Source organism: Salmo salar, chromosome ssa23 (assembly GCF_905237065.1).
Source record: "Salmo salar chromosome ssa23, Ssal_v3.1, whole genome shotgun sequence".
Classification (NCBI taxonomy): Eukaryota; Metazoa; Chordata; class Actinopteri; order Salmoniformes; family Salmonidae; genus Salmo; species Salmo salar.
The window spans coordinates 3,274,697-3,286,602 of NC_059464.1; the positions used below are offsets into that span (position 1 = coordinate 3,274,697).

The following is an 11,906-nucleotide window of genomic DNA, read 5'->3' on the forward strand; positions in this document are numbered from 1 at the left end:
ACAGATTATTAGTCGACACTCAAATAGTGTACTTGGGGCACACACACTGCTAATACCGACCCATGCCGTGTGTTCTCTGAGGTAGCATCCTCTGTACTCGATGGTGTTGGGATGACGGAGCTTCTGGAGGAACTTCACCTCCTTGATGATATCCTGCCATTTCTGAGGAGAACGAGAGAGAGCAGGGGTTAATTCCAAACATCAGGCCACAGGGAATCATGGAAAATGGACAAAAAAAGTAGATTGTTTAGGGACAATTCTAAGCCATTCTTGAAAAGCCCATGTAAGGGCCCTGAGTGTGCAGGCTTTTGTTCCAGCCAAGCACGAACACATCCGTTTCTATTCGTCAACTTAAGCGCGCTCGCGCGGGTTGGCTCACCTCGTTGGACTGCTTGCCGGTGTAGGACATCTTCTTGATGGCCACCACCTCGTTGTTGCGCACATCTCGGGCCTGTCGGACACAGCATCGAGAAGGACAGACATTCATACAAACTCTCAAAAAACCTTGTTACACACTTTGATAAGGAGAGCAAACACACACACTTTTTTAATCAAAACTCTCCCCTCCCCCGAATATAAAAGGTTCCCTTACGAAGTAGACAGCCCCGAAACTGCCATGGCCAATCTCTCGGAGGTCAGCGAAAAGCTTCTCGGGGTCATCTCTGTAGAAGAGCTCAGCCACATCCGGGTCCTTTAGATTGCCCGCCCGCACACTCGAGGGCATAGCCAGGGCCTGGTGGACAGAAAGAGAAAATTAGGAGGGAATAAATATTTTTTTTTAAAGGGGGGGGCAGGAGAAAGGTGGATATGGTGGGAAAAGAAAGTGAGAAGGACAGAACAGAGTGGAAGAGAAAATGCGAGAGACAAGGATTGAGAAAGAAGAAGGGTAGGGGAATAGATGAGGTAGAAAGAGAAAGAGGAGTAAAGAAGGGTATAGAGATAGAAGGGCTGAGAACAAGTGCGGAGAGGGGAGAGGAACCGAAAGAGAGGGAGGTTAGTTCTCACAAAGTGCACTTAATAACAAATCCATGTTAAAAATGTATAACTCGTCTCAACCTCGGCAGAGAGTGCTAGCGTACATATCATGGTGATGGATACACAAACTTTCACTACAGCTTGCATGGCATGTGCACACACAACTGTCCCTCTGTCTAACTGTAAATAAAAGTGCTGTGAGAGCAGAGACATGGTTTACTCATAACTTAAGGTGCTACACAATTTTGTTTACATTTCTGCTTTGTAATTTCAGAAAATGCCCATCATTTATCTGCAGTGATTGTGGAATGATAGTGTTTCACAGTATTACTTACATGCCAGTGTTGTGATTCGCTGGGATAGTCGCCTATTGATTTCTCCCACTGTTAAACTGGGAAAGCTGTTTTGACTTTGTGGCTGTGTTATATAGTGGAAATCGCTCTCATTTCCTTGTTGCTAAAATTACACACTGCTCACTCAATTTCAGTTCTGTGAGAAAACAAGCAATGAATAGTGTAGGGAATCATTGTACCATCTAAATCGCTAGAAACATATTTCCAATAGCAGAAAATATTGTTTTTACAGCTGTTTGAAGCTGGTGGACCAACACCGAAAGTCAAAGGCTCAAGCCCAGAAAACACAGCCACAAATTCAGAACAGATGCCGCTAAGGCGTGAGAAATCATTAGGCGATTATCACAGCCAATCACAACACTGACAGGTAAGTAATACTGTGAAACATTACACAATTACTGCAGATATATTATGGAAATTCTGAAATTACAATAAAAATAATGCGTTTGCTACCTATCAACACAGACTGATCCTTTTCAATCAAACATAGTTGAACATCCACCTGACAGGTGTGGCATATCATGAAGCTGATTAAACAACATGATCATTACAGGTGCACCTTGTGCTGGGGAGAATAAAAGGACACTCTAAAATGTGCAGTTGTGTCAAACACAATGCCACAGATGTCTCAATATTTGAGGGAGTGTGCAATTGGCATGGTGACTGCAGGAATGTCCAACAGAGCTGTTGCCAGAGAATTTAACATTAATTTCTCTACCACAAGCCGCCTCCAACGTAATTTTAGAGAAATAACAGTACGTCCAACTAGGGCTGTGGCGGTCACGAAATTTAGTCAGCCGATGATTGTCAAGCAAATAACTGTTGGTCTCAGGGGAATTGACACAATAAACACATTTAGCATCTCCTGGCTTTCACACACAGCCTACAAGCCACTGATGCAGACCTTTGGAACATCTACAGTTTAGAAAGTCTAATAAATCCATGTAATAAAGCCTACACCTTCACAATAAATCAGTTATTTATTTTAGACAGGTCTAAAGAAACATGATATGAAGAAAATGTAGTCTATTTCAGAAGAACAGAAAAGCATACTCGGAGTTGTCCTTACGTTAGGTCCTGATCTGGCTATGCCAAACTGCTGTGGGTTACACTAGCTCAAGATTTGCTTAAAGTGGCATTTTATAGTGGTGATGCACCGATATGAAATTTTTGGCCGATACCGATATCCAATATTTTCCTTGCCAAAAAAACAATAGCGATATTTAAAATTTTAACGGCCTTTTAAGCATTATAGTGCAGTTAAATAGTTAACGCACACACACATGGACGCAGCGGTATAAGGCACTGCATCTCAGTGCAAGAGGCGTTACTACAGTCCCTGGTTTGAATCCAGGCTGTATCACATCCGGCCGTGATTGGGAGTCCCATAGGGTGGCGCACAATTGGCCCTGCGTTGTCTGGGTTTGGCCGGGGTAGGCCGTCACTGCAAATAAGAATTTGTCCTTAACTGACTTACCTAGTTAAATAAAGGTCACACACACACACACACACACAAAAAGTGTTTTTGTTGGCATTTACGCATGTCCCCAATACCAGTAAAACAGAATCAAAACCTATTTCTTTCACTTACTTGCTGAGCTGTTTTGTTGTTCATTTGTTCAGTCGTTTCATTCTCAACCAGGATTTCTATGGACCGCCGTTTGGGTCTTTGCGTGTCAAAAAATATACTATTTCACACTATTTAACAAATTCCACATGTAAAATAAGTTTGTTGACCAACCAGGACCTGAATAGGACCGCACGTCACATAATTTAACGCGTTCATAATTTCTTTGCGTAGTTATTACACAATCACTCATATTTCATATGTCACAACGATTCATATGCTATGATGCTGGTAAAGTTGTCTCGCACACCTACAGTGCCATCATAAAAAAAAGCTAGCTAGCTAGCTCACGGATGCAAACAATGTTCTTCCCCAAAAACATAGCAAAACGACAATCTGTTTCAGTAGTTATAGTTAGCTAGCTAACTATATAGCTAGGTGTCATCATCTGAAATAACCATAATTTATAAGACAGTTCTTATTTGATTAATGGTGGTCGGACCCATCTATGTGAAGCTAGTCGCAATAAGGATTAGCCACAATAGTGGACTTTGTGGTTAGCCTTTAATTTTTTTTTTAAAAAGGCATAATTCTACTATTTGTATTCATTTGCATCTGTCAATGACATACTTTTATTTTGAAAGCAAACTGCAAATGCCACTATTGTGCCCAATCCTTATTGTGGCAATCTTCACAACACATAACCTGGTCCGGTTGAGCCTCACTAGGCAGATGAAGTTAGTTGGCTGCTTATAACGTTAGCTTTGAGCAACAAGGTTAAGTAGCTGGCTAGTTATTTCATTTTCATGAACTGAAGTACAATTTCAATAGGCGAACAACAAGTGGCAACCAGGCTAATACTTACTCACAAGGATTCCTAAATCATTGCTAAGAATAATGAAAATGACTGCAGTTTCTACTGGTCATTGTTTTCAGGCTGGTTGTATTGGTGCTAGCTAGGTACCAAGCTAAAGCTTGCTACCCCAGAAGTTGCGGTCAAACCAATAATGCTTTATAACCAAAGCGGTATTGTAAACACAATAGCGCACTTGGTAGTGTTAACCATAGCTGGGGTTTGCTTGTTTGCTGACTTTTTTGTACAGCTTTGACAGTGCTACTGTATCTTTGACACGCAAAGACCCAAACGGCATTCCACAGTATGTATGTTGTGAAGCTAATAGCAGTGACGCGATTACTGTGTAATTCCGGTAGGGCAACATCGGAAAAATAGTGCACTTGGTAGTGTTAACGGTGCTCGACCAGTCGCCGAAAGCCAACATCACCCACGACAGAGAACGGTTGATTGTCAAGGGCAATGAATTCCATTATCTTGGCGTTAATGGATTTCACCTGAGTTGTCTTGCTGAAAGGTTGTTACTCTTTCAAATGACTGCTTGACTTGTTGACTGCTCGATCCACACAGCAGACATTGTGGGCTAGTTTGGAATGCTGTATTGCAAGTATAGCGCAAAAATTTACGTAGCGTCATTACGTCATGTACCTTCGTTATATAGGTATACACGTCAGTTAAACAAAGAAATAGGCACACCTATATGCTTAATTTAGATTTATTCATGTGGTAACTTTGGTTGCTCTACGTTTTGATTTTTAATACATGGTAAGGCTGCTTGATGCGACTAACGATGATTTGAAAAAAGTCGCTTGAAAAGCATGAGCTCTGCTTTGTTTTTTTTGCACAGGCTATACACCCACACACACTTCAGTCTCATTCACAATTTGACAAGAACTTAATAATGCTTCAAATTTCCTGGCGGCAGTGGCCATTGTGCCCTTGGCCCGGAGTGCTGCGTTGTGCCCTTCTCCATGAGTGCTGCGCCCTTCGAAGAACCTCTCACTCACATTGCTCTCCATCACGTGATCGGGTCTTTCTCATAGGCTACAAGTGAAGACAGACACATCGAATACACAACTGCGCGCGTCCTTATCTAATTCCGAGGTGCATATGCATATTGAAGATACTGGAAGAACTGTCCACATTTACTTTTCATCAATCAACAAGATGAGTAGGCCTAACGAACAGCACTAGACTATGTCAATCTACTATCCTCCACAGTACAAAAGAAGACCTATTCTATTCTGTGCAAGAAATACAAATATTCCAAACATAGTCTTGTACAGTTGTGGGATGCGATAGATCTCAAATTAATATAACCACTAGAAGGGTTGTAAAGGGTCGGAAGATTTCCAGGAAATTTTCCATGGGAAGTTAATTTGGGGAATGTGGCTTAAATTCATCAAAAAAGTTAGCTTATAACGGTGAACCTTTTTTGTGGGATACACAAGGCAATTCTAGATCTTGTGGCATATTTTGTTTAAACTATCCCCAATTCAATGGAATTGCAACCCTCTGCATGCACAGTGCATTCTTCCATCACATGTTCAGCTGATTCTCAAGATCTTGCACACTAATGAGATGCTATTGAGCCCACACTACTACAGTCTGAGACAAGGACTACATGCTTTCTGGTATGTTTTGATTACAATACTGGGTGGGGTGAATATATTTTATATGACATATATGATTTTTTGTTAACTAGTAAATAGTAGCCTACAGAAAAGTGTGTTTAAATAATTTATAACTAGTTAACAATTTCTGATAGTTTTTGCTACCATGTGGATTTTAGCTTGCTTGAGCCTGCTAACTGAGTAGTGTTAATTAAACTGTTTCCATACATGTTTCATATATATGTGTGTGAAATTTGTTTTGAATTAGAATGGCCCATTGTCACGCACATGTCATCTATGCACCTAAATAGCGAATGGAGGACACTTTTCCCGTGCTTCATTTTCATGCCAGCCAGGTAGGCTAGACTCTTGTTGTAAAGATAAGCAATGTGCTTAATATTAGGAAAGTTCAGAAACAAATATAGTATGCCTAGCCTATAGAAAGCTGATAGGATCCTCTTTTTAAGAGAGGCCACTCTTTCCTCGCGCAATTGCATAGCCTATAGAAATGTTGAGCAACATGAGCTCATGGACTCTCATGAAATATTTGATTAGATTTCTGAATACAGTTGCATTGACACCAGAGTGATTAGAGGGACGATAGAGTGCTGATTTACAGGCAGTTAGCAAGTTTGGTAGGCTACTAATGACCAGCCGCAGAATCAGAGCTTGTAGAAGCCTAATTACCGTGACTAACTGGTCACGTGGTATTTGATTGCCTTCATGACTCGTGACCGCCGGTGAGGCGATAATACAGTAACCGTAACAGGCCTACATCCAACCGGCCTCACAACCGCAGACCATGTGTAACCCCGCCAGCCCAGGACCTCCACATCCGGCTTCTTCACCTGCAGTCTCATCTGAGGTCAGGAACCTGGACTGATGTAATAAATGATAATGTAATAAAGCCCTTGTGGGGAAAAACTCATTCTGATTGGCTGGGCCTATACCCTTCCAGGCCCCCCCATGGCTGCACCACTGCCCAGTCACGTGAAATCCATAGATGGCCTAATTTATTTTAAATAGACTGACGTTCTTCTATGAACTGTAACTCTGTAAAATCTTTGAAATGGTTTTATGTTGCGTTTAAATTGTTCGGTATATTTTATAATTTCTGAATTTTTATTTTATAAAAATGACATCATTCCCCCCGCCTGTGTTAAATCTTCAATTATCTAAAAACGTGTGAACTCAGATTTTCATATTCGCATGTTGTAGCTTAGACCCTATTTTAAGTCATCTGAGTTTTGTTTTGTGCCCGCAATCGGTTGAGACACAGCCTGCTCTTGAATACAAGGTGGGTGTCATGTTATGACTGAAAAATGTACTAAAAATGGGAATAAAATAGAAATTTCTACTTTAAAAAAATGGTACAACAAAGATGGTTGGAGGTTCACAGAGAATTTTGACTTGAAATGGAATCTCTGTCATTTGAAATGATACAGTCAATCCTCCACAGGAAACATATTGAAAACACAGAAATATAGACAAAAGGAATCTCAAAATCAACTGTTCAGAGGAGATTGCGTGAATCAGGTCTTCATGGTCAAATTGCTGCAAAGAACCACTACTAAAGGACACCAATAATAAGAAGAGACTTGCTTGGGCCAAGAAACACGAGCAATGGACATTAGACCGGTGGAAATCTGTCCTTTGGTCTGATGAGTCCAAACTAGGAGGTCGACCGATTAAAATAGGGTCGATTTCAAGTTTTCATAAATCTGTAATCTGCCTTTTTGGACGGCGATTACATTGCAATCCACGAGGAAACTGTGGCCGGCTGACCACCTGTTGCGTGAGTGCAGCGTCAAAAGGACCTTGTGGCTGCAAGGAGCCAAGGTAAATTTCTAGCTAGCATGAAACTTATCCTATAAAAAACAATCTTCACATAATCACTAGTTAACCTAGTAATATCATCAACCATGTGTAGTTAACTAGCTTGTCCTGTGTTGCATATAATCAATGCGGTGCCTGTTAATTTATCATCGAATCACAGCCTACTTCAACTTCGCCAAACGGGTGATTTATTAACAAAAGAGCATTGCTGAAAAAAAGCACAATCTTTGCACAAATGTACCTAACCATAAACATCCATGCCTTTCTTAAATCAATACACAGAAGTATATATATTTTTTTTACCTGCATATTTAGTTAAAAGAAATTCATGTTAGCAGGCAATATTAAACAGCACAGCGCTGTTTATGACTTCAAGCCTATCATCTCCCGAGATTAGGCTGGTAATACTAAAGTGCCTATAAGAACATCCAATAGTCAAAGGCATTTAAAAATACAAATGGTATAGAGAAAGTCGACGCATCATATTTCCTATAATAACTACAACCTAAAACTCCTTAACTGGGAATATTGAAGAACTGGGAATATTGAACCACCAGCTTTCATATGTTCTCATGTTCTGAGCAAGGAACTTAAAAGTTAGCTTTTACATGGCACTTTTACTTTCTTCTCCAATACTGTGTTTTTGCATTATTTAAACCAAATTGAACATGTTTATTTAAATGAGACTAAATAGATTTTATGTATTATATTAAGTTAAAATAAGTCTTCATTCAGTATTGTTGTAATTGTCATTATTACAAATATATATATATTATACATTTGTAATAATGACAATTACAACAATACTGAATGAAGACTTATTTTAACTTAATATAATACATTACATCTATTTAGTCTATTTAGCTTTTTTTTGTCCTCCAATAATTGGTATCGGTGTTGAAAAATCGTAATCGGTTGACCTCTATTCCAGACTTGAGATTTTTGGTTCCAACCGCTGTGTCTTTGTGAGACGCAGAGTAGGTGAACGGATGATCTCCACATGTGTGGTTCCCACTGTGAAGCATGGAGGTGGTGGTGTGATGGTGCTTTGCTGGTGACAGTGTCAGTGATTTACTTAGAAATCTGCAGCGATACGCCATGCCTTCTGGTTTGCGCTTAGTGGGACTATCATTTGTTTTTCAACAGGACAAAGCCCTTACACAGCCTGGAGGTGTGTTGGGTCAATTTGACCAAGGAGAGTGATGGAGTACTGCATCAGATCAACCGGCCTCCACCCAATTGAGATGGTCTGGGATGAGTTGGACTGCAGAGTGAAGGAAAAGCAGCCAACAAGTGCTCAGTATATGTGGGAACTCCTTCAAGACTGTTTGAAAAGCATTCCAGGTGAAGCTGGTTGAGAAAATGCCAAGAGTGTATGAAGCTGTCATTAAGGCAAAGGGTGGCTACTTTGAAGAATCTTAAATATATTTTGATTTGTTTAACACTTTTTTGGTTACTACATGATTCCATGTGTTATTTCATAGTTTTGATGTCTTCACTATTATTATACAATGTAGAACACAGTAAAAATAAAAATCCTTGAATAAGTAGGTGTAAACTTGACTGGTACAGTATATTTTTTAAACAAATATTACAATAGTTTTACAACCATGTTTGTAAGCTTTTTAAATGACAGAAAACTCAACTGTTCATCTTGTCCAGTGATGAAGACATGGATGTCTCATGGTATGGTGGAGTATGCAAAATGGGTCAACTTTGAGCACCTTTATCTTCTGAATGTTTTGGCATTCAGGTCCAAAAAGTAACTTTCTGACCAAATCTTCCACGGGCAAACATGTATAGAAAGTTAAGTTTGAATCAAAAGGGATGCTGTCAAAAAGTGATTGACACCTATATTTCCCATTCATTCAAGATTGATATCTGACCTGCAGATATCTAATAGATTTGCAAATGGTGTGGAATATCATGACATGTAGCCTAACCACCGGACAAATTTAGATTTTGATGAACTATCCCGTTAAACAGCCAAGTTCCTATTTTCCTATTCAAACACTCGTCAAATGCCGCCTCCTTCCCTCAAAATAATAATTGATCTCACATGGTTGTATAGGTGCGAGCATGGCCTTCCACCTTCATGATATGTGAGATCAGTGATTAGCCTGTTTCAAGGAATAAAGAAAGTAAGGATGCCTAAGTCTTTGTTGGTTTTGAGTGTGACCGCTGGAGAGAAAAGAGCAGAGCTAACGTAACCAGCTCCAGTGATTCAGTCTGGAGTGAATGCATCAAGACATCGCCCCAGGGCCCCCACTGGGCTTGGGATGCTCTCTTTAAAGCAAACCTTTAAAATAATGTGTGTGAGACAAGTGTTTGTGAGTGTGCAAGAGTGTGTGTGAAGAGGGGTGGGGTGTGTGTGGAAAGGACATGCCATGTCAGTACATTACATGGACTGTATGGTCTTTATAGAAATCCAGTGAACCAAACCCACCGCTTTAGAGTAAAATATTCAATATGCTACGCTCTGTTACACAATAACAGTCTATTGGTGCTCAATTTGAGACTCATGTTAGCACAGAAGACCTACATCTTGTTCTAGTTAACTGCGATGTCATCAGTGGCTGCACTGAGCATATCACCGATAGGTGTTGTCAAGTAATAAACACTAGGGAGATATTGAGCTGTTGTGAATTCATGGCCTATATTTTTGGTTTGAAATTGATCCAATTCTCCAACGTTACACTAATTTCCATTCCCTATTTTCCCCCATTTTGTTCTAGTATGTATTCACCCTTTTTACAGCGTGATGTGAATCATAGTAAAGTAGGTAGCTAGTAGCTAAACTGTGGGCAAATGAACGTGGGGGACTGTGCATTCAAATCTGCTCTAGCCATGTAGCTAGATGAACTAATTCTGGAAGAAAGGAATTGGGTCATGGAATGCTTGGCTACAATAAAGCCATAATGTGTCATTCACTTATTTCTATGGTGTCATGGCATGTAATGAGTCTTGAGTGACAGACGGGGTTCAAACCCGGGTCTCGCCCTAGGTTGAGGATGGGATGTATTTTCAACTAGGACCTAGGCTTGGCCTTGCCTCGCCATGCATTTAATTTTTATTTAACTAGGCAAGCTAGTTAAGAATAAGATCTAATATACAATGAGTCTCACTCACTTTCAACTTTGTCAAACTACACGTGTACAAGTCAGTGTATTCTCAAATAAGTGTGGTCATTTAGATAACTAGCTAGCTAGTTATCCATATTAGACAATGTCATAGTTAGGATGATACTGTAAAGAAACAGGATGGGTGCAGGTCTCGAACCCTCGGCCTTCTAGCCCGAAGTCCAGCGCGCTATCGACTGTGCCCCAAAAACATGCTCAAGCGGCAGGGTCGATATCCGCGCTTATAAAACCAGGGTCGTTACAATACATGATTTTTTGGGCTCAAGCATGTCACTGTCAGTTGACTTAAGTTTAGCATGTTGGCTAATTAGCTATCCATGGATGTCTGCAAACACCATACAGTCGTTAGTTTAGCAAGCTAGTTAGCTGTGCCTTGCCAGCAACGGCAGTTAACGTTAGCTAGCTAGCTGGCCAGTCAATTAATTTCAGTCAATTGATAAGTAACCTATTCTGATGCTAAATACACGCCAAGGCCAGAATCGCAAACTGGCTAAATAGCGCTAAGATGGACGGCTAACTAGCTAGCCATCATTGTTGACAATAAATTGCAACACTTACCACGGCTTGTTATGATCCCGCTCTAGCTACGAAAAAATATATATTCTCCAATACTAGTAACGTTACTGGTGGTCTCTTCAATGGAGCGTCTCAAATCGACGTACGATGCATTGTCATCGATTTCCTTCTCACATACATCCGACGATGAATTTGATTTGTTCTCAATGTCCTAGGCTGGGTATCCGTAGGGCTGAGCATAAGCTATCTCGCTTAGCTAGCTGTCTGACTGACTAGCTACTTAATCCGTCCCGAACTGGTTAGCCACTAGCCAGTTAGCTTAGCTGGCTAACTACTAGCTAACGTTAGCTGTATACGGGGTGCGGCTGGTCTTCCACCTCACCTGCTCCCTTTCCTTTCATATCGTATTGTATCACTACATCCGTCTTTCCGTCAAGTCTCTACAATTGCTAATATGCTTCTCCCCGTCAGTGTTATTCTCTCACCCCCTTTTTTTTGTTCAGAAAGAAAACCAAGATGGCTGTGAGTGGGGCGGGAGCGGAAACCGGAAGTAAGGCGCATGGTTGTCAAATATTTGTATAACTAAATCTCATTGTTCTATGTGTGTGGGTGGCTTCTTCTTATTCGTGTCCGTTTCCGGCGCACTAGACGCGGTAATGCGTATTGCTGCCTTTCTCAGGCTGGAGAGTGAAATATACACCCGTAGGTGCAGGCAGGTGGACTAAAGAAACCACAACAACTTGCTATTTCGCTCTGCCTGTTGTTTGTGCCCAAAATAGCTACAAGGAAAAATGTGGTTACACATTACACCCAACTCAGTCAGCTCACCGAAAAATATCCTCAGCATACTGTCTGCAATATAACACAACATGCTTCACAGTCTCTACCATCCCACATTCCTTACACTTTCCATCTGGGTTTTTCCCCACTAGCAATCCACAATGCCCCAACCTCAGCCTTGTCAAAAGAACCCCATTCCTCCTTTCCCTCCCAAGATACGTACTGCCTCACATAATTCTGGATAGAGAGAAACTGCCCCTCATCTCTCTTCCA

At 40.8% G+C, this 11,906-nt stretch overlaps 1 protein-coding gene across 3 annotated transcripts in view; it reads right to left on the minus strand.

Moving 5' to 3' along the window:
* LOC106583946 (serine/threonine-protein kinase TAO2) overlaps window positions 1–11,423 on the minus strand; it is a 45,790-nt gene extending 34,367 nt beyond the window's left edge. The window contains exons 1-4 of one of the 3 annotated variants that reach the window (XM_014168650.2): window positions 10,896–11,423; window positions 593–733; window positions 380–451; window positions 61–162 (exon numbers count right to left, since the gene is read on the minus strand). In XM_014168650.2, the coding sequence (XP_014024125.1) occupies window positions 61–162; window positions 380–451; window positions 593–724 (306 nt within the window). In that variant the 5' untranslated portion in view covers window positions 725–733; window positions 10,896–11,423. The remainder of the gene's footprint in view (window positions 1–60; window positions 163–379; window positions 452–592; window positions 734–10,895) is intronic. The other 2 variants (XM_014168648.2, XM_014168649.2) reach the window with 2 other exon arrangements.
* Window positions 11,424–11,906: the final 483 nt, after the last annotated feature.